Source organism: Pithys albifrons, chromosome 13, assembly GCF_047495875.1.
Source record: "Pithys albifrons albifrons isolate INPA30051 chromosome 13, PitAlb_v1, whole genome shotgun sequence".
Taxonomy (NCBI): domain Eukaryota; kingdom Metazoa; phylum Chordata; class Aves; order Passeriformes; family Thamnophilidae; genus Pithys; species Pithys albifrons.
The window spans coordinates 18,719,730-18,747,108 of NC_092470.1; the positions used below are offsets into that span (position 1 = coordinate 18,719,730).

General features: G+C 46.2%; 1 protein-coding gene across 4 annotated transcripts in view; it reads left to right on the plus strand.

Annotated features, from left to right (window-relative positions):
- LRRK1 (leucine rich repeat kinase 1) overlaps positions 1–27,379 on the plus strand; it is a 77,532-nt gene that overhangs the window by 26,689 nt on the left and 23,464 nt on the right. For all 4 annotated transcript variants that reach the window (XM_071568611.1, XM_071568610.1, XM_071568614.1 and 1 more), the window contains 14 exons: positions 4,350–4,576; positions 5,088–5,215; positions 5,478–5,641; positions 6,274–6,411; positions 9,990–10,102; positions 11,233–11,309; positions 14,911–15,040; positions 15,575–15,687; positions 16,522–16,736; positions 18,913–19,077; positions 21,020–21,192; positions 23,153–23,273; positions 23,500–23,659; positions 24,260–24,536. In XM_071568611.1, the coding sequence (XP_071424712.1) occupies positions 4,350–4,576; positions 5,088–5,215; positions 5,478–5,641; positions 6,274–6,411; positions 9,990–10,102; positions 11,233–11,309; positions 14,911–15,040; positions 15,575–15,687; positions 16,522–16,736; positions 18,913–19,077; positions 21,020–21,192; positions 23,153–23,273; positions 23,500–23,659; positions 24,260–24,536 (2,201 nt within the window). The remainder of the gene's footprint in view (positions 1–4,349; positions 4,577–5,087; positions 5,216–5,477; positions 5,642–6,273; positions 6,412–9,989; positions 10,103–11,232; positions 11,310–14,910; positions 15,041–15,574; positions 15,688–16,521; positions 16,737–18,912; positions 19,078–21,019; positions 21,193–23,152; positions 23,274–23,499; positions 23,660–24,259; positions 24,537–27,379) is intronic.

The window sequence follows — 27,379 nt, forward strand, 5'->3', positions numbered from 1 at the left end:
TTGAAAAGAAAGAAAGAAAAAAAAAAGGCAAAATAAAAAAGCAAAGAAAAAAGCAAAGGAAAACCCCAGAAAGTTGACCTTGATTTTTCTAGTAGCTGTTTATTTTTAATATGTTTGCTTATTTAATGCTTTCTCTTTGAATTCATTTTGGCAGACTGGGACAACTTTGGGAAGATGTGTCCCAGTTTGCCTGCAGAGCTCGGATCTCTGGGAAGTGACAGTCACACACCCTGATCAGTTTTTAAAGCCCAACTTCATGGCAGTTGCAAACAAAGTGCCTCAGTGCTTTCTTCTTGTCTCAGAAGGTTCATGAATTCAGGTCTTCTTGTGTCAGTGCTGGGGTGGATTTTGCTCTGGGAGGAAGGGAAGTTCTGGCCAGGTGGGGGTTGGTCTCTTCTCCCAGGCACTCAGCAATAGGACAAGGGGGCACGATGGGCTCAAGCTCTGCCAGGGGAAATTGAAGTTGGAGAGCAGAAAAAACTTCTTTGCAGAGAGAGTAATCAGGCATTGGAATGGGCTGCCCAGAGAGGGGGTGGATTCCCCATCCCTGGAGGTTTTTAACCTGAGCTTGGCCGTGGCACTGAGTGCCATGATCTGGTAAAGGGACTGGAGTTGGACCAAGGGTTGGACTTGATGATCTTGGAGGTCTTTTCCAACCCAATCCATTCTATGATTCTATGAAGCAGGGCTGGATGGTGTGGAGAGTGGGACTGTGTGGCAGCAGCTGGGGGACAGAAAGCCTCTCCTCTCAGCCAGGGCAAACTGGGCACTGATCCCTTCAGGGTGAGCCCAGAACTTCCCAGATTCATGCCATCTGTGCTGTGTGTGAGTGCAGACACTGCCCAAGTGGCCTCCAATGGATTTCCCAGCAGTGGGTGCCACAGCTGTGCAGAGAATGTGCCTGGAGAGCTCCCTTTGGCTGCCACTCCTTCCAGACAGCCACTGACACAACAGGAATTGCATCTCATTTTTCTAATATCTGTTCCTCCTTTTTTTTTCCACCTCTGGCACGAATTTATCCCCAAAGCAAACCACAGTCTTGGTAAAGAGAGGAAGTGGTCCCTTTTTACAGGAACAGGTAACAAATGCCAAAAAGACCCTCTGCAGTAAAGGGGCTGAGCACAGATTCCAGACTTCAATAGATGCAGTCAGCATGGAGATAAATGAAACTTTCCAGTGTATGCAGTGAGAGATATATTGAATTTTTCCATTACAGACCAGAAAAGACCTTGGGCTGCTGCAGTTTCCCTAGGAGGTATTTTACCAATAATTTTATATGCAAGCATAGTGTGGGATCCTCCTGTCATTTTTTTATCCCCTGCCTGGTGCATCCTGGTTACATCAGCACCACGATGGAGATGTGAGCAGTCCCACTCAGGATTCACAGCAGTGTTGGTGGTGGAGGAGGCAGATCACCATCCCCAGCATATCCCATCTGTGTCAGGAATGAGGTTCTGTTGGGACACGTCATGTCATTTGGGAGAAATGCACAACAGCCTTTGTTAATCACCTTACCAGACAGCCTGAGATTTAAGTAAATATTTTTCATTTTTATAGTTGATCCTTTGCCCAAGAGCAGCAGGGTTTCTTGTTTCCAGCCTCTTCACTGCATCCCCTGACGTCGCTGTTGTTGAAGATTTCAGTTTAGTTTTCAGTGCATGTATTGTGAAATTCTTCCCTTGGCAAGAGAGGGGGGTCTGCAGAGGTTTTCCTTGCCCTTCTGAGGAGCAGTGAGCTCCTGGAGTCAGGCTGTGCCCACAGCTGGCATCCTCTGCCTCTCATTTGAGCACAGAGCTCACCAACTGATCACAGAGGAGGGTTGGGTTGGTCACTGGCTCTGCCAGTTTGGCATCATAGACCTGTGGCATCAAAGAAACAGCCTTTTCTGGGAAGATAGTGGAGATGATTTTGAGTTGGGGAGGAAATCCTCTCTTTTTAGGCATTGCTGTCAGGCTTTCTTTCACTTAATTCCATTTTCACTGTAGCCCTGAGCCAAGTAAACCCCTAAGGTAACTCCACTGCCATCGGGTTGCTGGTACCAGGATGAATTTGGTCCACTGTCCCTAAGTCAGATGAAGGTCCTTGGCTGATCCCCCAGTTTGCAGCATGCAGGTGGAAGAGACACTGTCAGTCCTTGGCTGTGGATGGGAAGGAGGGTTGGGTGAGAAGGAGGGCACTGATTGCTGAGATTCAAAAAGCTGCCTTGGAGACAGGACACCAACCCTGCAGTGTTCATAGCAGGTGCTGGATTTCCCAAGCTTGCCTGTGGTTTGTCTGAATTCTACAGGTATCTTTTTATCACATTAAATACCCCGAGGCCATGGCTCTGCATTTTTGAGGGACAAGATACACAGCAATCTAAATGCAGAACAGAGATGGGTATCAGTCTGCAAAGAGGAGCAGCAGAGACAGAGTCCTTCTTGCACTCCCTGAAAGCAAACTATAGGTCTTGTTATTCCTGCCTTGGTCAAGTGGTCAAGGCCAAGTGCTTTTTAACTCGGGTCAGGGATTTGTGGTATGTGTTGCAGGTGAGAGGAAGTGGCAGAAAACTACAGACAGAATTTAAAACAAGTTTGGAAGCAGGAAGCTGTTAAATGCCCAGACTTGGAAAAAGGAGCTGAAAGCAGTTTACAGTTTAGTGTCAGTGTGAAGCTTTGCAGTGCAGCTCCCACTGGGTGCTGTGAATTCTGCAGTAGCAGTGCCTGCTCTGCTTGCTTTGATCTCTTGTTGCTGCTGGTGTGTTGGGGTTTGCAGGGCTGACTTGTGGTGTGGTGGTGAATTAGCTGTAAACAAACAGCTTGGTTTCTCTGCCTTGGTTTCCCCAGTGCTACAACGGGCATCGTATTTCCATCCATATTTGCAGGGCTGTCCTGAGGCATCACTAGTGGAGATTTGAAAAGCACTGTCTGTACACTGAGGACAATTGCTGCCAATATCTAAAAAGTGCAACTCTTTGTGCTTACCCTTTGTTCCATTCCCCTAAACACCTCAACAGTCTGATCTGCTTAACTTGGAGTTCTGAGTCTCAAATAACCATTTGAGAGAGACCTTTGCTTCTCTTTTTTTTTCTCACCCTTCCCAAAATATATTCCTTATTCCTGGGGTTAAAATTAAGATCTAAATAGTGGTTATTGGAAAGCAAATGAATTTTCTGTTGAGTCCTTGCTGCCTCCTGGTGGAGAATTAATGATCATTCCACTGAGTCTGTTTTGGGGATGAGTTATGTCAAAAACATGGACTTTATGAAAACGTTTTGGGAATAGCAAAATATTTTGGAACATGGATTGGAATGCAATGAGGTGATCTTTAAAATGCAGCCTCAGATTCTTTCCTTGCATTGATGACCATTATGTTTTCATATTTCCTTCCATCCAAGCTCAAACTTGAATAAGTGGTGATGCCTTTCACAACAGCTTCTGTTTTTGCTCAAAAGAGGATGAAATGTCTTCCTTGTCTTACTGTCAAAAGCAGCAGAACTTTGTCTAGAAAGGAGGCAACCACTGATATAATATCTGCCAGAAACTAAAATATCTTCCTAAATGATACTGAGCAAATTTCTAGTGTTTAGAAATGCCTTACAGGAGGTGTTCACCTTCCCTTGCCTTTCCCAGGAGTTCCTTGGCAAAACCTAAACCTTCCCCTAAACAGTTTGGCTGCTTTTTGTTGGAAGGTGTAAGGTGGAAAAGCAGTGCATGGGTGTATATTAATGGTTCCAGCAACAGGCCTCTCTCTGAAAAAATAATTTCCACCCTCAGCAGATCTACCCCTGTCCTCTCTACAGATCCATCAGTGTTTCAGAGGCTGCCTGGTCAACAGGGCTCCTCAGGGCTCTCTTGGAGCTTCTCTTGGTGTCCAGAGTGCCCTGGAGATGTGGGCAGCAATGCAAACCATGTCCAAGAGACAGGGTGGGGTTCTGTCAGCAGAGTCTGGACTTAAGATGGTTTCCATGGTCTGTCCATATCTAGTGTAGGGTGGGGTTGTGTCCTGTGAGACAGGGAGCCCCATGGAAACTCACCATTGGAGTCTGCCCAGCTCTCAGCTGGGCATGCTGGGCCCAGGCACGGGGCTCTGGAGCTGGTGTATGGTCTGGTGGAGAAGTCCAGGCCCCCTGGACTTGCTTGCACTTGCTGATAGTTTTTGGAGTGAGATCATGGAGCAGATACAGCAGGAGCTGCTGATATCCAGCCATGATTTCATCCTGGAGTCAGTTGAATTCCTAGAAGCAGATTGGAAAGTGAGCAGAATGTTTATGGTCTGTGCTCTGCTCTGCTGGATTTCTGGTGGTGTAACAGGGAGAGCAACTGAGATTTCACTAATGTGGTTTTCTCTTCTTTCTTTGACATATGCAGGCGTTGTGTGTGAACTGGTCAAACCTCAAACTGCCCTGGGTGGATCTAGACTGGCTGATAGATATCTCCTGTCAGATAACTGAGCTTGATCTCTCTGCCAACTGCCTGGTGTCCCTGCCATCCGTGATCCCATGGGGCCTGATAAACCTCAGGAAGCTCAGCCTGGCTGACAATCAGCTGACAGAGTTACCCAGTGTGCAGTCATCTGATGAAATCATCTGTACAAGGTGTGTGCACTGGATGCCTCCAGCAAACTGGCCACGTGGAGAGCAGGTTCAAATGAGTCCTTGTGCTTGTGTGAAACTGTGTAAGTGAGGAGCATATTGCAGGAGCTTCTTGGTTGATTTTCTGCCTGCTGCAGGGTTTAACTTAGGATTTGCCCATTTGTGTTTCCAAGGTAGCTGTCAGGACAATCATAGTGACTTCTGTTCTTGTATTGTCTCATGATGCCTCTGCTTTTCTCCAGTTCTGTGAGCTCCATTCCTCTAAAACTGAGACCTGAGCTGACTACATTGACAGTGTTTGAAATCAATGGTGTGTTCTGCTGCCTACCCAGACCACTTTTCTCTGCTCCCTGGAAGGGTTAATTTTCTAATTAGGGCTTTATTCTTTGCCTTGTGAGACACATTTCAGCTGCTTTCATTCAGAACTGAAGCTCTCCTGCTAAAACAGATGTCTATGGCAACAGGATTCTTTGCTAGCATTTGATGCCTGACTGAGTATGTTCTTTCCTCACAGGTTACTTGAGGTCGACGTATCCAGCAACAGGCTCTCCACTCTCCCTACTGGATTCCTACACCTTAAAAACCTTAAAAAACTCATTGCTTCCAAAAACTATATGGAGAAGTTGTTTGACGAGGAAAACAGTACGTACAGTCCAGTGTTTTGGGTACATTTCCAGGCTGAGCTGCAGGGGAGAACCCCAAGCTGGTCTAATAATGATTTAAAGCCAGTATTAGGTGGAGATGATGAGTGGCTCCCAACCCTTTGCCTGAGGTACATGACAGGCCTGGTTGTCCTTCAGCCCTCATGAAATCCTTTGGCTTTTATCTAACAACTCTGTGGCATCCTGCAGGATCAGACTGCTCTCATGCCTGTACCAACTCCACAATGTTTCCTGTTTTCTAGCAACTAATTGGATTGGTTTAAGGAAGCTGCAGGAGTTGGATGTCTCTGACAACAGGTTGGTGGAACTTCCAACGGTTTTCCTATACTGCTTCAAGTCCCTAAACATACTGAATGTTTCCAGAAATCAGCTGAAAGTGTTTCCAGATCCCTGGGCCTGCCCCTTGGTAAGTTGTCAGAGGCTGAAAAAGCTGTTGAAACAATGCAGGAAATACACTGGGATGGTTAAAAAGCCATCATGTGCTGACAAGGGTGTTCTGTTTCTCTAGGAGTGCCTCTGCCTCATTTGGTTTATGGGTCTCAGGTCAAGTCTTTCATGTTCTCACCATGGCATTGGTGGAAAATTTCTAGAAATGTCTTACATGGATATATGACTTTTCCCTATAGTTTGTATGAGCAGGATTATTTTAGGATCATTCTACAGAACACCCAACCTTCATCACAGTTATCTCTGCCCACAGCCATGGCTAACCAGGGCATTTACATCCACCCATGGCTGTGCTTTCATTCCTCATTGTCACTGACACAGGAGGACAGTATGCTCTGGTCAAGTATTTGTTTATGGTTGGAAAGCAAATAGGGAAAATTTTCAAAAGAGCTTTTGAAATAGTTTTTGCCCACCAAGGAATTTGCCCATCAATTTGCATCCCTATGGATCTCCATGCCCAATAATTTATCTAGATCAAAATCTTTACTAGCATGAATTTATTAATGCCTTTAACATGTGACAGCTCATCTCTCTCTTTATTTAAAGAGATGATTACTACTCTGTAGGTGTGTTTTCTTCTGTGTTTTCTAGAAATGTTGTAAGGCATCTAGAAACTCACTGGAATTCCTCCCTGATGCATTGACTATTTTCTGGAAAAATCACCTGAAAGAAGTGGATTTTTCTGAGAACTCACTGAAAGAAGTTCCACCAGGACTGTTCCAGCTTGAAGTAAGTGTCATTTCTTCATCCTTCACAGTATTTCTTCTCGTTCTGACTCTGACCTTGAAGTCATAGCAGTGGCTGCCTGGTTAAGGTGGGAGACTGTGAGACTACCCCGAATTATGACATTCAGGCTCTCACCCAGTGTGAGATGATTTCCAGCTCTTGGCACAAGTCTTGTGAGAGCTCTTTGGATGTCTGTGGCTTTCAGAATTTGGGAGCACAGCACCATGGCACTGTAGCTTCAAGCTCCAAGCATTGAAATCCAGATGTACACAAACCTGCTCACAAATAGTTGTGCTTTTTCTTCATCTGGCACCCCAGTGTTGTGTAGTTAAGAATTAGTCTTTCTGTGCTGAAAACAGCATGTTTGAATGCCCTAAGCAGTGCAGCTTGGGACCTCTGTAATCTTGAAGCTTGCAGATTAAATAATTCTTGCCAGTGGACACCACAGATCCAGAGTTTTACATCAAAATTCTTCAGAAGTTGTGGTTTTGCATGGTTTTGACATGAAAGCAAGCAGAACTTGAGGTTTTCCTCCAAAAGCTTCCCTTCCAGATTGTGAAACTGAGAGCCATGGAGAGAGAAACAGAGGTAAATCCTTGTGCAGAATTTTCATAGCTGGCCTCTGTGGAGAGGTTGCTGAAGTGATGGTTCATATCCATGTGTAGTTTGAATCTCAGGACTCTTCTGCAAAGGTGCCTTTTACTCCTGCTGGAATGAGAGTGCTGAGGGGTGAACTCCCTCAGTTCTTTCTAGTAACCCCTGCAGGTTTGGCTTTGCTCTCTGGTAGCCATTTGCTCTCAACTGGTATTTCTCCTGACACAGAATGAGTCCCATGAACTCTTGTCTCCAAAACTTGGTTTTTCTGGGTGGTTAAGAATCATCCCAGTGGGTGAGAGCCACCATGGTGGGTATTAAACACTAAATGGTGCTTCAAGGGCACAGTTCTTGGGTGCTGATGCTCAGAGGCTGCTGAGGGGTGCAAAGGCACCTGAGCAGAGGGACAGAGACCTCAGTGCAATCCCTGCTGATGGTCTTTTCAAAGGTAGTGAGATTTGGCTGCCAAAATAGTGTCAGTTTTTATCCATATCTCATCAGCATTGCCTTCATAAAGGAAATAAAAAGGAGGTTTTTCCAGTCCCCTGAGTAAACAGTAGGTGAAACCCCATGTCCAGGTGGGCTTCTACTTGGGCTACTGCTTGGCTGTAGAGGTTGTGGTGGTGAGTGGGGCTGCACTCACACTCCAGCCCTCTCCAGAAGCAGGTGTGGGATGGGGAGGAAATGGGCAGTAATGTGGTCCTCCACATACTGTGTTACTGCTGTGTAGGAACAGCAGTGAACTCTCTGCTCCCTGGGAAAAGCAAAAAGCACAGGAGGCCTGTGACTTGGAAGCAGGTCTTTGACCCAGGCTGGTGGGACATGTGGTTTAGCACTGGCCCTTGCATGATTTGTGGAGGAATCTTAAGACAGGGACCAGCTCACAGTTGTTAACATGATATATATACTAGAAATGTGGTGTCAAGGGAAGCAGAAACCTCCTCAGCTTTCCTGGCTGTTGCCTTCTAAAGGAACCAACCATATGTTCTCCAAACCATGTCTTAGTTCTCTAGAGTAGTTTGCTTCTCCTTGGTTTGCTTCCTGCAGAGCCCTGACCCTCCCTGAGTGAATTTATTCAAGTAAGACCCTGGTCAGCTTTTCCACATCATGAGCTGGCTGAGGCACCTTAATCTTGATGCTGCAGTTCCTTCCCTCAGATATAATCTAAGACCCTTTTTGCAACTGTGGCAGAAGGTTTGAAGAAAGTTTTTCTGCCACTGCCATTGTGTCCCTTCTGGAGACCCCATTCTCATCCTGAAAGGCAGCAAAAAAGAAGTTAGAGATGAGAGACAAGAGGCAATTCCAAGACAAGGACTAGAGGTCTCCAGGATTACAGTCATGAGGAACCACAGCCAGTTGAAAGTCACTGATTTTCCCCATGGAGACAGCACACAGGCATTGGAATCTCAGCAGGCTCTCAGCTCCCTGGAGAGTGGCCTTTGTCAGCGTTTGGGGGGACATGTAACATGGGTACAGCTCCTGGAAATGAAGCACCCCAGCTAGACCACACAGAACAAAGTTAGTGCTGATTCTGGGACGTGTGGCCTCCCTTTCCTCTTGCTCCCTGCTCAGGGATGTTTGAGGAGAAGTCAGGCATTGTCATTGCACAGCCCCATGCTGGTCCTTGGAGTCTGAGCCAGTCCTTGGAGGGTGAGCCAGTGGAAAACTAAGGATGGGAAAAGCCTTGGCTGTCAGGACTTAGTTTTCCAACCCTTTCCTGCAGTGGCTCAGTCTGCCTGTCTGCAGTTTTGTGTTTTGCTCCACCTTTCCCAGACCCCACCAGTGCTGCCCCTCTCGCATCACTAGAGGGAGCATTTTGCATGGGAATGCCCATTCCAGCAGTGCTGCTTGTCCACTGCCCATGTCACATGGATACTTCGTATTTTCCAGTCTAAGGGAAGGGGAGGAAGGCCAATAAATTGGCTTTGTGAGGCATTGTTAATCCTGCTCGATGAAAAGGGGCATAAACCTTTTATAAAACGTGGATCACATAAAACATTTAACACACTTGAAGCTGAAGCCTCTGCTGGTAAAACCTGATTTCCATGGGGTGTAATTCATTAATACTGCTTTACCTGTGGCATGAGGTAACTCAGCTGACATTCTGCTTATCTCAGCTTTCACAGTGGAGACTTGCAGAGTAAACTTAGCTGGAAACTACATAGAACACCCTTTTTCTGTGGAAAATTGGGTTTTCAACCAAATGAAAATGATCATTTGAGCCTCAACATTTTATTAAGGACAGATGGAAAAGCTAAAACTTTACAAATCTGAATGGGAACTGTGGTTTTTTTCTTCTATATTTCAGTCAAGTGTATAGGAGATTTTATGTTTAACCTTCTTCATGGTATTTCCAGCTGAATCCTCCCTGTGTGGTGTTAACTGTACAGGGTCAATCAGCTCCACTTGTTTGTAAAATTTCTGTCTCTGCTGGGAGGGGGGAAAAGAAGTAGATGGGTCTTGGATCTTGGAAAGTAAACATAAACCTTTTCCCTTATAACAGATACAATAAAAAAGCAGTTAAATCTTTCCTTGTGTGAAGTAGGGAATGTTTTGCACCTTGATTTTATTCACACTCAACAGGTGTGAGCCCACTCTGCCCCCAGCTTGCACACATATACAAACATATATATGTATAATCTCATCCATACGTGGCATGCTGTGTTGGTAAATCACACTGTTCTTTTCCACTTGGAAAGGTTTCCTCACTAAAAGTAAAATGTCCTCTTACATGGGTTGTTTCCAAGTGCATCTGTCAGCAAGTAGACTAATAATCTCCCAGGGCTGCGAGCGGGGCTGCTCCGTGCGGAATATGCTTGCTGGGGACAAGGAGGAAATGTTTGCATGCTGGGCAGCAAGGACAGGATGTTCTGATGAATAAGATGTACTTTCTTCGGGGTTCTGTTATTTAATAGCCACACTAAAAAAGCTCTTTCTGTGTGTTTGGTGCACTCTGTCTTCTAACTCCAGGCTGTTCCTCGTTTTAGGCTTTGGTGTCCCTGAAGCTGCTGGGAAATCAGTTAGTTACGTTGCCTTCGCAGGAGAGGTGGAATTGCAAACAACTTAAATCACTGGATCTTTCCAAAAACCAACTTGGGAAGTAAGTGTTTTCTTTCAAATTTTGGCTGAGAAAACAAAAGCTGAAGAAATAATAGCAAAGCCGATCCCTCGTGTAACACAAAGGGTGTCAGGAGAGAATTAATCACCTGCACAGAAGGCATTGATAGCCACATACCATGGCCCTGAGTACATTGTGTGTCTGTGACAGTGATGGATTATCCTTTGCTGATTCTTGGGGCATTTAGCACACTGTATCATTTATTAAGTGGATAGATTACTGATAATGGTACTTTAATTTCAGAGCATGGAGGAATTTCTTTAACCCGGTGTGTGGTTCATCACTGCAAGTACCAGTTTGTGGGGAGCAGATCTTGGCCATAACCCATCTGGCTGGGCTGCAGTTTGTAGTTAGCGTGGGAGTATTGTTTTGGAAAAAATGAAAAATCTTTGTTTTTTGAATGGAAGTGTAACCAGCTGCAAGTTCATAGAGAAGGTTTCCAACCTAAAGGATTCCATGACTGACATTAAAAAGGTCATCCAAGAAAAGAGTGATGTTCTTCTGTTTAGAAATTCCAATCGGGATGTTTAACATAGAGAGTTAAAGGTCCCTAATCTTCTCCAAAACTGCATTGAATTGTGTCATGCTGATGTCTTCTCATTTGGGTGCCTGTCCAACACATTTTTTGGAGTCCTTAAGAGTTGCTGTGTCAGTTGCAAAAGACAAACTGGCATTTTTTGAACGTCTCAGTGCATTTCCAGAGTAGTGTTGGGGGGTCATCTTGTCAGAGACTCTCTGGTGAGGGCAGGGAATGGCAGCAGGTCGGTTCTCCAGGGCTTCTCATGGAGCTCCTTCAATCTGCTGTTTGACAGCCCACTTAACCTCGACACCCATAAAGCTGGGGGTCAAGTGCTCTCACCCTGGGAGCTGCAACTGCTGCCTTGAGGAGCCCTGTTGATTTGCCAGGAGAAAACCACTGGGCCTGGCCAGTGTTGGTGCAGTCTGGCTCTGCAGGACGGGTTCCAATCCCATCTCTCCAGGTGGGAAGCTGTAAGAGCTGTGGATCAACAGCCTTGACGGGGCCAGACCGTGCACTGAGCAGGGTCCTGGGCCTGCAGCTCAATGCCCTGTCCAAGCTCTTTTCTCCAAATTTCACCCTTTTTTCCCCATAGGAGCGACGAGGGGTTTAAAACGAAGCGGATTCCGTTTTTCCCCACGAAGAACAGGGTGCGTGGTGGCCCAGAGGCAGGTGAGGGACACGGGAACGTGGGGAGGAGAGTGCTGGGACAGCTCCAGGTGAGCTGGGGAGCAGCAGGAACCTGGGCAGTTTGGCTGCAGGGAAATCAGTGTCCATTCACCTGCTATTTTAAGTGCAATAGCATTTAATTGAGAGGAAATATGTGTAGATAAAATGTTTCCAAAGAAATGGTTCAGCTGGTTGGTACTATTAACATAGAAAGATGAAAAATGAGTGAAACCTGTTCTTTCATTGAGCTTTTGTTCTTCTCATGAAGGTTGTGCTTTGTAGCCAGAGTTCTAACTGATAAGTTGAAGGGAAATTAACCCATAATTACCCCAGTTAGGATTGTTTCTGTTGCTGACTTTGTAAATGGCACATTTTCCTGTCTCTGACTTGCACCCACAGTTTGGGGCAGAGCAGAGGAAATGCTCTGGATTAGTGCATGTGACATCCCAGAGAGCACAAAGGAATATCTTCAGAAATCACACTGCTTCCTGATCTCTGTGGGATTCACCTCCATTTTTTTGTTTGTTTGTTTTATTTTAAAGCATTTAGAGATGTTACTCCTTCTGGCTGCCTGCAGAATGCCTGGCTCTAACGCATTCCTTGCCAGATGCGGAGTGGGGTAGAGCCAATATCTTCCTGAACTCATCTGAGCAGCCCTCAGCTGCCTGTGGGAGGGAGAGACCCTCCTGCAGCAAAGCTTTCCTCAGTTCCCCTGAAAAATGTGAATAGAATAGAATAGAATTAACTGGGTTGGAAAAGCCCTCCGAGATCATCAAGTCCAACCGTTGGTTCAACTCCAGTCCCTTTACCAGATCATGGCACTCAGTGCCATGGCCAATCTCAGGTTAAAAACCTCCAGGGATGGGGAATCCACCCCCTCTCTGGGCAGCCCATTCCAATGCCTGAGCACTCTCTCAGTGAAGAATTTTTTTCTGCTCTCCAATTTCCCCTGTCAGAGCTTGAGCCCATCGTGCCCCCTTGTCCTATTGCTGAGTGCCTCAGGTAAAATAGCTGTAGGTTCGGGCTGGAGATCCTCACTCCACTCTGCTCCTCTGGAAGGCAGAGGCTCTGCCTGGACCTCCAGCCAAGGCTAATCCCACCTCAGTTTTCTGTCCATGGAAGCAGAGGCTGCTGTGCAGCCAGGTGTGTGTGCACCCCAAGGTGGAGCAGAGGGTGGTCTGCACTGTGTCACAGGTGGGAAATGGAAATGCTGAGACATTGGTGAAATCCTGGGCTTGGAACAACTAGAAAAGGAGTCTGAATTGTGAATCTGTGGAGTGTGATGTATCCTCTGAGCTTTTCTGTGAGTGCTACAGCAGCACTTCCCAGTGGGGAGAGAAGGGCAGGAGCAGTGGGCAAAGGCAGCTAAAACGAGCTCTAAAAAGGGAATTGCTGTCCTAATGGAAATGTCTGCGTGCTGCAAACTCAGCATAACCCCCTGCACACAGGAGGAGAGGGTGGACTCTGCAGTAGTGCCATGTCAAAGCCTTGGCACGTGATACCCTGGTGCAACTTGGAGCTGCCTCAGGTGGCCTCAGGTGGCAGGAGGGCACAGAGTAGCCCACCTGGCTGGTGCCATGGTCAAACAGCCACCGAGACAGAGCCAAGCCAGCTCATCCATTTCTCTCTGTTCCTCTGCCAAGTATAGCTTGGTGAGACTGGGGGATGTGGCCAAGAATTTAAAGAACATCAAGAGAAACAGAAGCTGGAGTACATCAGCTGCTCACAGGAGTCTCCTGGTGAGGTGGGGGGACAGGTTTTCATATGGTGGGGGGCAGGTTTTTATATGATTTACCAACAAAGCTGTTTACTTAAGTCTAAATTATTTAAAGAGAATAATTTATGGATGCTCACTATACTTCATTTATCAGTCTCAGAATAACTTCTTGCACATGCATGTGGTGTTGGTGGTGTTTACTCATCCAAAAATATATTTTCAAGATGGGATTTGTTTTAAATTTTCTGCAGTTCTTTAAAAGAAATTTTGAGCTCAAGCCAGAGAAATCATAAATAACTCATGAATAAATAATTACAATTCATAAACACCTCAAGCTTGCTTCCAATATAGTACACCCCTTTCCACTTGGGACTCTGGTGAATTCAGATTCTTGCTGCTATTTTAGGTGGCTGCTCCTACGTGTCCAAGAGGGACTAAGCCTGTCTGTGCCTAGGTGCATGCTGAAGAGGAACAATGAAAAGTTTAAGTCCAGTGATGAGCCAGAAAGGAAGTGAATTGCATCCATGAATAAAGCTGCTGTTCTCCTAAAATAATCCCCAAGATGATTTTTTATTGGGAGGCTCAAGGGTGGATTGTGACATTCTGCCCACAGCAGACAGTTCTGTCACGTATATGAAACACCCCTGCAGACAGTGGGACTCCATCTCACTCCTTCCTGATCACAGCTCAGGCTGCAAATGCTGTTAATATTAGAACTGGGGAGTTTTCTCCTGAGAAAACCTCTTCCACTTTGTTTTTTTTATTTATTTTTCTGCCAAGTCTAGTTGCAGTTCCTCAAGTCTTCTCCATAAGAGAGGAAGGTCTTGGTGGAAGAGGAACTGTCCTTTCCCTGAGGAAGGCAGAGTCTCACCTCTCAGGGAGTTGCTTTGATTGATCATGGAGGCAGCAGGTGGTGCTGGTTGTACTTTCCTAATCAGACTCAAAATCTCCTCAGTTTTCCTTGACTTCAGGATGCTCCTTAGTAGATAAATGTGGCACTCTTAGTACAGCAACAAAGTTCATGGCTGCTTTTTGCACTACTATCCCAGGAGTAATTTGTGGAGTGAAATGATGCTGTTTGGAACGAGCTGAATTTCCCTTTGTTTGAACCTTCCCAGCAGCAGCAACTCAGCCATGCAGTTGTTGCTTTTGTTGCTTGGGTTGCTCCCAAAATACGCAATCTGCTGCTCAGACAGGGAGAGAGGCTGAAGTGCCCTGAGTCCTTGCAGAGTAAAACAGAACAGAGGGGTAAACACGAGTGTGTTGGAGAGACAACATTTATCAGTCTGTCAGCTGCAGTTTGGGGTTTCTTCTCTGTTGTTGTTGACCTTGATCCACCATAAATCACTGCAGGATGCAACGTGGGGGCCTGAACATAAATTCTGACTGGCTTCTGGCTTTTCTTGGGCAATATGGAAAAGACATATTGAGAACCAGTTGTGCCACTGGTGTGCCCTTTCAGTGCCATGTTGAGAACCAGTTGTGCCCTCCATATGCCCTTTCGCTGCCAGCTGTTAGGGTGGGCAGGGGCAGTTCATGAGGTATTACCATGTGTTCAACAGTGCCACCTGTCCCCTGATGTGCAGTTGTTTGGGTGGGGTTGAAGCTCCTCCCTCAGCACCTCAGAAGTCCTGGACATTATCACCTTCAAATATGGACATCACCATGATTTTAAGACATTAAGATGTGAACATTGATGTTTGATTGTCACTGAAGGCTGTTTGCTTTTCTGCTCTTAGTTCATGGTGGTCCCTGCCAATGAACATGACCTCATGTCCTGCCCACAAAGTTCAGGTGAAGCTCTTGATTCAGAGCCTTGATGCCTGTTTTCTGGTTTTGTTTTTTTTTTTTTTTTTAAGGTGCAATTTGTTTCCTGTCTTGTTCCAGGTCCTTTTTTGGAGTTTCCAGCATTTCTGAGTGATTCTCTGGAGGTTCTTTATCTGAATGACAATCAGCTGGACTCTGTCCCACAGTCCGTTTGCCTTCTGAAAGGTTTAACAGAACTTTATTTAGGAAAGTAAGTCTGTGTCCTGGAAAAGCTTTGCAGTGTTATTTCCATGTTGTTTTAGTGACCAGTCTTCTGTGGAGCCCCACCCCAGATGTCCAGTGCTTTTGAAATCAAAAAGCTGGAAATAGTCAGCCCCTTGTTAGAACTGGGCCCATCGTTTGTTTTAGATAAGAAGGAGGCTGGTCTTTTGAATTAGGGAAGATGATCTAATGCTTTGAACACAGGCCTGGGAATCTAATGTGCCTCTAGTTCATTCTGGCTTTTTGCTGTCTGTTTCTGTAGTGTTAGATTCAATAACTCATCATTTTTGCCTTTATTTCCTCAACTATCCAGTAAAGATGATTACATTTGTCTGCCTCAGAGGATGAATTGAGGTTATACATCACTTTTAGGATGGAAATTGCTATTAAAGTGCTGAGTAGTCTTATTAAAATGTTAATGGAAGATTTCTGCGAGGAGAGAATAGTGTAATGTGAGAGGCTGTGAGAGCAGCTACTTCCACACAAAGCCTGGTTGTTGGTAGATTTATTTGTTTTTGTACAGTAACCCTGGTATCCGAGAGCTTCCTCCAGAACTTGGACAGCTGGCTAATCTCTGGCAGCTGGATATCGAGGAACTAAATATCAGTAACGTTCCTGCAGAGATCAGAAAAGAGGGTAAGGCTGATCTTGTGTGTTCTTTATTAAACTGGCTGAACATAGAATGAAAAGCTCTTCCTTTTAATGGTCAGGAACAAGAATGGAGAGTGTGTGGCCAAGCCTGTGTTGAAGGTAACTGGAATTGCACAGGGAAGCCTATTAAAATTTGCAGGTTTGATAATCATTTCTAAGCTCTGGCTGTATGAGCAGTTTAGGATAGATCACATGTTAAAATGATGCCTTATAAATGCAATATTTCATTTGCAGCATGCACACCAGATAAATTCCGTGGCTTGCTTCCTGGCTGTTTATATTTTGGGGTATTTAGATGGTCTTTCTACAGACTGGAGTGTTTAGGATCAGCAGTCACAGTCCCATTGAAGTGACTGTATTGTGAGCTGCCAGGTTTTTGGATCTATTACAATGCTGTTTTCTTTCTTGTGCCTTTTAATCAGAAAATCCTGTGGGAACAAAGTTATTAGGAATTATTCCTTCCCCAGCAGTATACTGCTGAAGCCTAAATCTAATTTTAACTAGAAACATAAAAGTAGAAGGAAAAACTGAGTATTTTCCAATAGTAAATTAGTATTTTATGTTTCCTTTCAGCTTCTGGAGCGTACGAGCCCCAGCATTTGTTTCTCCTTACAGTGCTCCATTGTGGAGCCTCAGAGCAGTGACCTTTCTCTGGGGTCTCTGTCTCAGGTTTGTCCACTGGAGGTTTCTTTGTTTATTCTCCGGGTTGTCTCAGCTCACAGCGAAACTGCAGGGGAAAATCTGAGTGCATCTGATGTGTCTGCAGCAGAGTAGGGTTTGCTGCAACCCCCAGATAAACCTCTTCCCCTCCCTCCCCAGGCCCCAAAACGGTGCTGGCGTATTTACGGGCGCAGCTGCGCAAGGCTGAGAAGTGCAAGCTGATGAAGATGATCGTCATCGGCCCTCCACGGCAGGGCAAGTCCACCCTGGTGGAGATCCTGCAGACAGGAAAGGTGCCCCAGATGATGCACAGCGACGCCACCATCCGTACCACCAAATGGGAGCTTGCCAAGCCCGTGGGACACAAGGCAAAGGTGAAAAATAAGCACAGAATCACAGACTATTCTGAGTTGGAAGGACCCACAAGGATCATTGAGTGCAACTCTTAAGTCAAGGGCCCACACAGGGGATTGAACTCATGACCTTGGCATTATTACAACCAAGTTTTACCCAACTGAGCTAATCAGAGGTCTTTATCCTTCAGTGGGATGTTTGAGCCCTGCACTGTCCATTTTTGGGCTGGAATTGCCAGCCCTTTTACAAAGAACAGTTCCCATTACCTCCCAAGTGACGTGTTTTCAGACCCATCACAACTCCTGTGTTTCATGTCCAGTTTGTTCTAGAGGACAGGTGTATTTTTCTGAGCACTCAGCTTCATATTCTGAAGAGAGAGCCATGTGTAGACTCTAGAGCCAAAATTCTGGCTCTCCCAGCTCAAGTGGACTTTGGGCACTAGTTCTGAGAGAATGTTTTAGATCAGCTTCTCTACAGCAGATTGTCCTTTCATTTGGGGCCAGAAAATGGGACATCAGTACCTAAAGCTGGACTCCCTTGATATCAGAACTGTCCTAGGTGGGGAAAGTGGGTGGAAGGTGGGATGTCTGACCTCTGTTGTGATCCAGGGTTGTCTGAGACATACCTTTAACACCCAGATCTCAGATGGCTCATGCAGGGAGTGGGTCAACCCCCACTGAACTCATCTGGAGAGCACTGAATTCATTCAAGCATTTGTAGGTGGCCCTGTCCACCACCTGCATAGCAGCCCAAGAATTAGAGCCTGCAGAATTGGTCCTGAGGTCTTGTCAGAGCTGAGGGAGTCAAAATGCATGGCTCTCCATTCCCAGATGAGAGCCATGACCACCAGACTGGTTTGGAATAGGAGAAGGAGCCTGCTGAGTTCAGCTATTCCATAGCAAAGAGTGCCAGGCCAGAGACAGAAAGAAAAGAACAAGCACAGGCTGACTCCTTAAAGGGAAGACTTTGGTGGGAGAAGGGATTTGTGCATTTTGGGTTGAAGAGTAATTGAATAAAATAGAAACATAGACACCATCAGAGACCTGGAGTGGGATCAAGATGTTGAACAGGCTTTTGTCCCTACCTCTGAGTTTCTGTCTCTCCACACACACACTCACAGCTGAAGGTCTTTTGGATGAACAAAGCAGCCCTTGTGCTAGTTAGGGCTTGGTTTGAACAATATGGAAGTTCTTCCAGCTGTTTCTGGGAGACTTCACGCTGGGACTCTGCTGGGAGATCAGAGCCCTGCTGGCATACTGAGCCCCTTACTGAAAGCTCGTGGGGTAACTTGTGAGGGATCAGTCAGTGCTTGGACCCCTGAACAGCCCACTCGGTGTTACGTGATGCTCTGAGGATGGCGGCTGGAGCAGCGTTTGGTTTTCTGTTCAGTCACAGGCTTCTTGCCTCCCCAGAGCCAAGTGATTTAGGGACAGAGCTTCCAAGGCATAGAGGTGCTTCCTGCTGCAACTGGGAGCTTGAATGCCAGCCAAGCAGAGAGCCACACTCCCCCCTCAGTGCTGTTACGGGGCTGCGCGGGGGAACGGATGCAGAGATCCCTGGAAGTGAGCCAGAGCTGGAGAGGCCTCCATTTACACATTCCCCCAGAAATCCGGGAGTCTGATTGACAGTAACTGCAATTCTGGCCCATCTCTGGCGTGGCACACACGTCAGAAGCCCCAGAGCAACGTGTAGGAGGTGTTTATGAAAGGCCTGAGAAGTTTCCCATCTCCTGAGCATCCCTATTCTGCTTGGCTCAGCTCAGGCTGAGCTCAGTGGAAGTGATTTCAGCAGGGGTTTCCTGTTCCTCAGAGCAGTGGCTGATAAGTGGCTTCAACCATCCTGTCGAGTGTGGCACAGACAAGGATGAAACAGTTTCTCTTCCAGATGCAGTGAAATACAGTGCTCAGAATGAGACCCTTGTTTGTACTGGGGGACCCACAGCATTAACTGGAGATTTACCAGCATCAAGGGCACCTCTATGGTTATAGCAGCGAGTAATTAGCCTTGATTTCCTGTGGGGAAGTGGTAGCCATGCTTAACAATTGCTTGTTGATTTATCTTTCCTGGAGGCACAATTAGGACATTGAACCCCTTCTTGTGTCATCCATTATGCAGGCGTAGGTTTATCCTTCAGCTATTATCTGGCTGTGATTTACTGCCACCGTTGGATCTGAACACTTCTCTTTGTCTGAGTAGGTTGATTCAGTGGAGTTCAATGTCTGGGATATCGGAGGCCCAGCGAGCATGTCTACAGTCAATCAGTGTTTCTTCACAGACAAAGCATTGTACATAGTGGTCTGGAACTTGGCACTGGGGGAAGAAGCTGTGGCAAACTTACAGTTCTGGTTGCTGAACATTGAGGTAAGAAGTCACTGGTGGGCTTGGGGGTATCTATTTATCAAGTAGTAGCTCAGCACACAGATATGTGATATTACAGATTCTTTTTGGTCTGCTTTTAAAAAGTCCCCGAGCTATGAATTTTGCAGAGCTTTTGGAATTCATTTTCCATTGCACTGTAGGCGTATCGCTATATTTAATGGTTTAAATTTATCTTTTGCTTTGTTCTCCCTCACACACAGCAGAGAACGAAACAAAAGCTGATTTATAAACCCTTGCTAAGTAAGGCTGAACATACTTATTTTGGAATTAGTGTTTGACCACACTGTGCTCCAAGGGGGGTTTGAAGCATTTTCTTTCTTGTGTGGGTTAGACACACATTAGTCTTGAGGTTATATTTTTAACACTTTAGATTCAGGTAAGCTGGAGAGTATTTCCCAGACAGCTCTCAGCTGAGACTCAGAACTGCAGGGAATTTATTGGTGTTGATGATTTTTTATATTAACATGTTCACAATTTTTGGTAAATATTTATTATCTGATAATTATCTTAACATTACATACACAAATATGAGCTCTAAGCTTGTGCCTCTCAAAAAAGAAACATCTTGTCATTACAAAAATATTGTCTTAATGGTCAGCAGCAATCAAAACCCCAAACTATGTAATAAAGCTGAAGGCAAAATTATGATATTTCACAAATATATGATGTGCCTGTGGCCTTTATATATCCCAGCAAGCACACAGGAGCATGAGAAAAAATACAGAGGAAAATGAACATGGTGGTTAAAAGTATGGAAAAATGAGGAGGGTTGTGTGTAGACTTGTAGAAAACCACAATGGAGTCTTTGTTCATGATCTTTTACAATAGAATTGGGAGAGATTAAGTGAAATAATGAGATGGTAGCTTTGAAACAAACAATGGGAAGTATCCTAAACACAGCAGAACCTGTGGAATTTACTGGAACTACAATGTGCTGTGGGTGTCAAATTTGGAAAAACAGACTGGCGGAAATAAAATCCACCGAGTGCGAATAATTCAAAGATTCTGTCTCATGCTGAGGGAGTCAGTGAGCTGTGGGCTGCTGGATACTGGGAGAGCACACCAGGGAACATCTCTGCATGCAGGCTGTGCCTGTGTCTCCATCAGCCTCCCCTCTTGGCCTGGCTTGGTGCAGCCACCACTCCTGCTGACCTTGGTGTTGTTCAGGTTGGGAGATTTCAGTGGGCATCATAAGAGGGAAGAGCATTGACTGCAAATAAGCACATATTGCTGAACCTGAACATTCTTCTGTGGTCAGAGTCACTGGGGTTGCAGTCTGATCCCACTTCAAGACTATGCAATCCCATTGCATTTGGCTGTGTGTTCCCTAAGATCTGGATACATTCCACTGTTGTAATAGTCATGGAAGGGCTGGAAGAAACCACGAGATCATCTAATCCATTCCTTTGCTCTGATTCAGTGTTAAGTAGATTTAGACTTTTCCAGCATTTTATCTCACCTTTCCATGTACCTTTGGTGCAAAAGTTTGTGTGACTTCCCCAGATATCCATTCCAGAGTGTAAGCAGCCTTTTTCAGGATGTCACAGTTAGATCTTCTGGCCACAGGTTAATTTTGTCTGGGCAGACATGGTTCCCATCACTGAGCTGACTCGCAGCAACTTAATACCACAGGGCAACTCCCTTTATGTCAAACCCTGATGTAATAAACCCAAACTGACAGTTTCCTGCTCTGCAGTAGCAGCAGATGTTTAAGTCGTGTTCTGCAGAACTTCTGTGATACCCACATGGCCTGTTGCTGTTGTCAGGCTGCCACCACAGGTCGCCTCTATTTTATATCTGTATGTATTCTGGTTTATTAGTGTATGCAACTGCCTCCTCTTAAATATTATACTTTTCACATGTCCTCACTGCATTTACCACGATGTAATCTGAGTGAGATCATTGTCAGTGTTTTCCCTTACAGGCCAAAGCTCCCAATTCAGTGGTGTTGGTGGTAGGAACACACCTTGATTTAATTGAGACGAAATTCCGTGTTGAGAGGATAGCGACTCTGAGGGCCTATGTGTTGGCTCTGTGTCGGTCTCCCTCTGGATCCAGAGCAACTGGCTTCCCAGACATCACCTTCAAGCACCTGCAGTGAGTACTTGTGCCTGTGTGATAAAGATCAGTCACTATTATGTCACTTTAAACAATTCTGAAATACTTGATCTCCTTGGCAACGGAGCTGATTTAAGGACTTGTCAGTGTTGCATTTCATCTATTTTTGACTGAGATAATGCAGCATAATGAGGGAGAAGGTCAGTGTTGCTCAGGGGTCTCATCATGGGATCTGAGAGCTGGAAGCTCCAAAGTCATGACCTTGACCAGCCTGTTTACTGCTCCTGCTTCACTCAGGTTTGTCACCGTTAAGTGGTGATACACTTTATTAGTCACAAGGAGAAAAGGTGCAGATTGACTAATTAATGCTGCTGAGAGTCAGAGTGTGACTGTTACGGGGTGGGAGCTGCAGGGTTTGTTCAAGGGAAGGCTGTGTGGGTGTTACCTCATGTGAGAACACGGCTCCTGGGGCAGCGGTGGCTGGACCAGGGGTGGGTCCATCCAAACCTGTGCCATCCACATTCTCTGCTGTGCTTACAGAGGGCTGGTGCTGCCTGGAAGGTGGGTGTCAGTCAGGCCATGCAGTCTGACTCCTCTGCCTTCCTTTGGCTGACAGAGAATGCCCTTGGGGAGAGGAGCCTTCTCCGGCTGGGAAAGATGCAGGTCTGTCAGCCAAGGGGTGAATGTGGATGCAGCAGGCTGGCACCACACAGGGTAACATCACTCCTGCCTGGGGCAAGAGCAGGTGGCAGCTGGCAAGTGAGGAAGGGCACTGCAATGTCCCCAGCGCTTCCCATCTGCTGCCTGGCAGAGTCATCAGCCGACCTCCCCCACACTGCTCTGCCAACGTGAGCGTGCTGGGCATCCCAGCTGGCACCAGGGACCCCGTGTGAGGCTCAAAGAGTCACAGTGAGAGGAGGAGGCTTTGTGTTTGTGTCACCTCAAGCCTCTTTTCCCATCACCACAGAGCATCCTAACATGATCTCAGTCATTCTGCCTCAAGGAGACTTTCTTACACCCTTCCCCACATCCTGAACGTTCCTCTTCATCTTTCCTCCCTGCATTTTTTCCCGGTTGGAGTTGTGCCTGATTTCAAAGCTTTTCCCTCCCATGCCCCATCCGGGTGGACCCCACTGTCTGCCTTTATGGGGCTCCTCTGAGCAGCTCTCTGGGGCCAGAGGACTGTGAGGAGTGTGAAAGCCTTGTGTGGGTGACCCAGAGTGCTTTTATCAGTGGTCAAGGTCCTCCAGCATCCCAGTGAGAACACTCTTACCAGTGCCACTGAGGGCTGAGTTTTGAGATAAAACACAATGTTTTAGTAAAGGATTTTCTGCCTGCCATGGAAACATGTGTAGGATCAATTACAAAGACTATTTGTTGGGAGAAGTGAAATAGAACTGTTCTTATCCAGCCCACAAAAGCCCCAGAACTAGCAGGAGCTGGAGAAAGCAGGTTTGTAGCTGTTAAAGAGATAATGAAGGCCAGCTTTTAGGATCTAAGCATTAATTCCCAGATTACAGGATCCAGCTGAGCAAGGACCGGAATGAGGGAGGGAAAAGGTGTCTGGTAGTCATCATTGTGCCTCTTTGATCTGAGGCAGGGAGAACTGGACTTGTCTCCAGAGGTTGCTGGGGCACAGTGTTTTCCTCCTCCCTGCAATCCCTTCCAGGATGTGTGTGGCACTGAAGGGACAGAGGGGAATGGCTTTGTTCAGGGTGCCAGGGATGTCCCCAGAGACCACAGTGCACAGGGGCCAGAGGAGCAGTGCACAGAGAATGCAGCAGGCAGAGCAGAGATTGGCCTAATACAGATGTGGCCTTGTATGTCTTTTCCAGGCCACTTTTTATTTTCTCCAAAGCTAAAAACGCTCCCTGACAGCCTTCCTCCCATTCAGCTGCCACAGGAAATTTAAAGGCACTGATAAGAGAGAGTGAGCCTGGAAAGGAAGGCAGTGTGCTAATAAGGTTTGGTAATCTCTGCCCTTGCATGGCTTTTGCAGTGAACTCTCATGTAAGACTCTGGAAGGCCTCGAGGGACTCCGGCAGCTGATTTTTCACGTCACGTGCAACATGAAGGACGTCGGCAGCTCCATCTGCTCCCAGAAACTTGCAGGGAGATTGGTGAGAGCTGGGATTTCTTGTGATCCTTAGCAAAGCAGGGCTTTTGAGGAGGCTTGGGTTTGGATTGGGAGATGGACTTTAGGAGTTATAATTGATGGAGGAGGCATGTGAAGCATAAAGGTGGTACTGTAAGATCCCAGTGATGGGATGATGGCAGCCAGTCCATCCCCAGCAGAGTGATGGCTCTCTGATACTCACCCTGCTGGTTTTCTCATGTGGTTTGCAGATACCAAGAAGTTACCTGAGTCTCCAAGAAGCTGTCCTTGCAGAACAGCACAGGAGGAGTCAGAATGATGATGTGCAGTATTTGACAGACAGGCAGATAGAACTAATGATTGAGCAAACACCTGGAAATGACATCAAAGACTATGAAGACTTGCAAACTGGTAGGTCAGAGCAGACCAGTAATTTTTTCGTAGTTATTATATGTGTCTAATCAAAATATTCCACAAATAATAAATACAAAGTGCTCTACATAGTCTAAAGGTTACTTTGAAAATTGGTAAGAAATCAATTAGTAGTGGGACTTTGGAGAGAGGACTGGGAAGTTTCTAGGATGATCTACGTTTACTGATTTAATTTTTTTTTTTAAACAAGCTTTGTCTTGTTTCTGCTCCGTGAAGAATGAGGGTTGCCATAGTTTCAAGGCTGACTTCTCTGTAGGGCCCCAATCTTGTGATCTTTGCAGAGGCCTTGCTCCACAGGAGGCAGGGAGAGCCCTTCCCTGTGAGGATGGCAGGAGGAGGGTAAAGGGAAGGTGTCATGGGGTCAGAAGTTCTGACTAAGAAGCAGTGAGATGTGGGGTTTACAAGTGGAGTGTCAGATAGCAGAACTCTTCACATAAATGTTACTCTCTTGTCTTGGCTACATGCTGGATATATCTGGGATGCTTAAAACTGCACCAACTTCCTCGTAATCTCATTCTTCTGCACTGTGGTTTCCTTGTGCTGGTCTATTGCTAATCTCCAACTCTTTATTTTTGGCAGCCATTAATTTTCTCATCGAAACGGGTACTCTGCTGCACTTCCCAGACACGAGCCATGGCCTGAGGAACCTCTACTTCCTTGATCCTGTGTGGCTTTCCGAGTGCCTGCAGAGGATTTTCAACATCAAGAGCTCCAAATCTGTGGCTAAGAATGGAGTCATCAGAGCAGAGGATCTCAGGATGCTGCTGGTTGGAACGGGCTTCACTGAGCAGACCGAAGAGCAGTACTTCCAGTTCTTGGCCAAGTTTGAAATTGCACTGCCTGTGGCCAATAACAGGTAAGTTGATAATTAGAGGGGCTTAATCAGGCTGGACATAAATGGCCATTTAATCAGTGGCTATAATCAGGCTTTGCCACTCTCAGTGGTTGACCTGATGAGGATCTTGCTATGAGAAAGTATTTGAGAATATTAAAGAAGGCAATGGAAGGCACCCATCCATTTGGTCTGTATTTCCTGGCTGGAGCATCCTTTGGTCCAAACCAGCTACTGTGAAAGCAGGTCTTTGTCCCCTGGGCACACTGAGCTGGTGACAGGCTCAGCCACCAGCCCAGAGGGGCAGTGCCACCGGCGGGGATGTGGCCACGAGGAGGTGGAAGCTGCGAGTGCTGAGCTGGCACAGCTGCAGCCCGGGGAGGATGTGAGGCCGTGGCTGCCAGGCCTGCCATATAGATGGGCTGGAGTCATCTGTTTGCAGTGACAGATCCTCCATTCAGAGCGTGGCAGAAAACTCTGGGCAGGCCTGGAAGTGGTAGTATTTTATTTCTAGTGCAATCAGGAAAGTGTCGCTTCTGCAGCAACAGTTTTGCTCCAGTTTGAGCCGCAATAGGTGCTGATCAATAGTTTTCCTCGAAATAGTCTCAGAAACCTCATTCTCTTTAAATGTTAATGAGTCCTCCTCCCCTCTGCCCCCCGAGCTCTTTCCCTCTGGGCAGAGTTCCCTGCGATTTTTCTCTCTCCCATCTGCTTGGCGACAGCCTGTTGTTGGGTTAGCGGTGGCCCCGGAGTTGTATTGCCCTTTTGATGTGGCATTTGCATTTCCCTTCCTTGCCCTCCCCGGCCAGCGCGGCTGCGTCGCCCCGAGCTCTGGGCAGCTCTCAATGCCAGCACAAGTGCAGCATTCTCTGTGCTGTCATTATGCCTGTCACTTACCCACTGCCGGATGCCAACAAATTTTCTCAGGCTTAACACAGATAAAGCAGCAATGTTTCTACTTGGGCCAAAATGCCTTTTGGACTCCTTGTCGCTATCTGCCATTTTTCTCCGAGGCAATTACATTGTCTGTGCCTCAGGAACAAGGAAACTGCTTTTTCATGGCCTGCCCAATGTTTTTTTGAGTGATCCAAGCCACATTAGCAGAATATTCTTCCCACTGATGGACTGCAGCTATAGCAGGTTGGATTAATTTAATGTACTAGCCAGACACAGAGTGGTTATTTGTTACTGCACTGCTGCAATTATTGTCTAGATTGCCAGATAGGGTTTCTGTGCAGTCAGTAGAGAAAGCAGCTGCCAGTTGCTGTTCTGAAAGGGTGGATGGGGGCATGTTTCACATATTTTCAAAATTTGCATTGGCTGTTGTTCAAGAGCATCGAATCACCATCTGTGTTATAATCCACTGTATAGTTGTGGTCCAGAAGGGCCTCACTGGCCCTTCTTATATTCCTAGACCCTTTCTTGGATGTGCTGAGGAAAATTTATTGGCTGTCTTATGATGCATCCAACTGGTTTTATAGAACAAGAAATTCAGTTTGTTGCACTCCACTTTCGTGCTTAAGGTGCATGTAATTTAGCTCTGCTCTTCTTGTTAAACTAGGGTTAAAAATGAGCATTTCTATTGTAATTTATAAGTGAAATTTTTATTTAATTAAAGTTTTACATTCCAAAGATGTTTCACGGAATGGATAATTCGATGGTGTAAGATGTCATCAGATGTTATGGACTGAAACATCTGGAGAGAGCTGCTGTCTAGTGAGGGCTGCTTTTTCTGAGCTGCTGTTTCAGGTTTTGCAGAATACTGCAGCTGCTGGAGAGAAAATGTGAGAGGCTTAAAGCCTTGGCTTATGACCCAGCATTGGTTCTAGTTGTGTGTCTAGTCCCTGCCACTGTTATTTTGGTCAAGTCCCTTGGCCATGTGCCTCATTGCTGTCATTGGGCCTGTCAACGAGGAGCCCCAGATGCCAACACATTTTCTCAGGCTCAACACTGATAAAACAGCAGTGTGTCTGCTTATGAGCAAATAACATTTTAGATTGTACAGGCACCCTGGGATGTATTTGGTACAGAAGAGTATCACTGTCAAGAGATTTACTGGCAGGTATTGAAAGCCATAAGCTCATAGTTTTAAAAACAGTTCTAGTGTTCCAAGGGGTTTTAGCTTCCCAAATACTAAAGATCAGGACAAATGAATATTCTGGGCTTACTGGAGGTCTGAAAATAATTTGAAAAAGTTGTGGTCCCCTCCACCAGCATAACTCTGTTGCTGCTGCCTGGTCAGGCACAGGTAACACTGAGTCTCCTCCACACTTGGGCAAAGAACCTACTAATGGGAGTGCAGGAGGAATCTGAGCAAAACAAGGGATTTCTCTGCTGGCATCGGCCTGGCAAAGTGAGCTCTTGCTCTGTGAGTTTGTCAGGGGTGTGGCGGGGTCCATCAGCTGCCGTGGGGAGCAGCAGGAAACTCTGCCATGCTGACCCAAGGGCTGCTCTCCTGGGACTGACAGAGCAGCCCAGTCCCTGCCACCTGGAACTACCTCCCAGGGCACCTCCTCTTGCCTCCTTCTGGGCTTATTGAGCCTGAGCTGCTTACATTTATCTTCTGCTCCACAGCTGTAATTACCTGCTTACTGCCAGGGCAGAGCAGTACCAAAAAAATGAGCCCCAACATCCCAGCTGTTCTAATGACTTATATTTTAATGCATTTAATTTGTGAGTACACAAATGCCAATTACATCAATTTTAGCCCTGTCCAATAGCCCTGGCTCGATTATGTAATGTCTGTTTTGCCTCTGCTTGCTTCCATAGTGTAAATTAATTTCTCCATGTATTGCTGCAGTGCTTTAGTCTAAAAGCTTTTTTATATGCAGTGGGCTGTGCCATTAAAAATCTCTTTGGAGACTGAA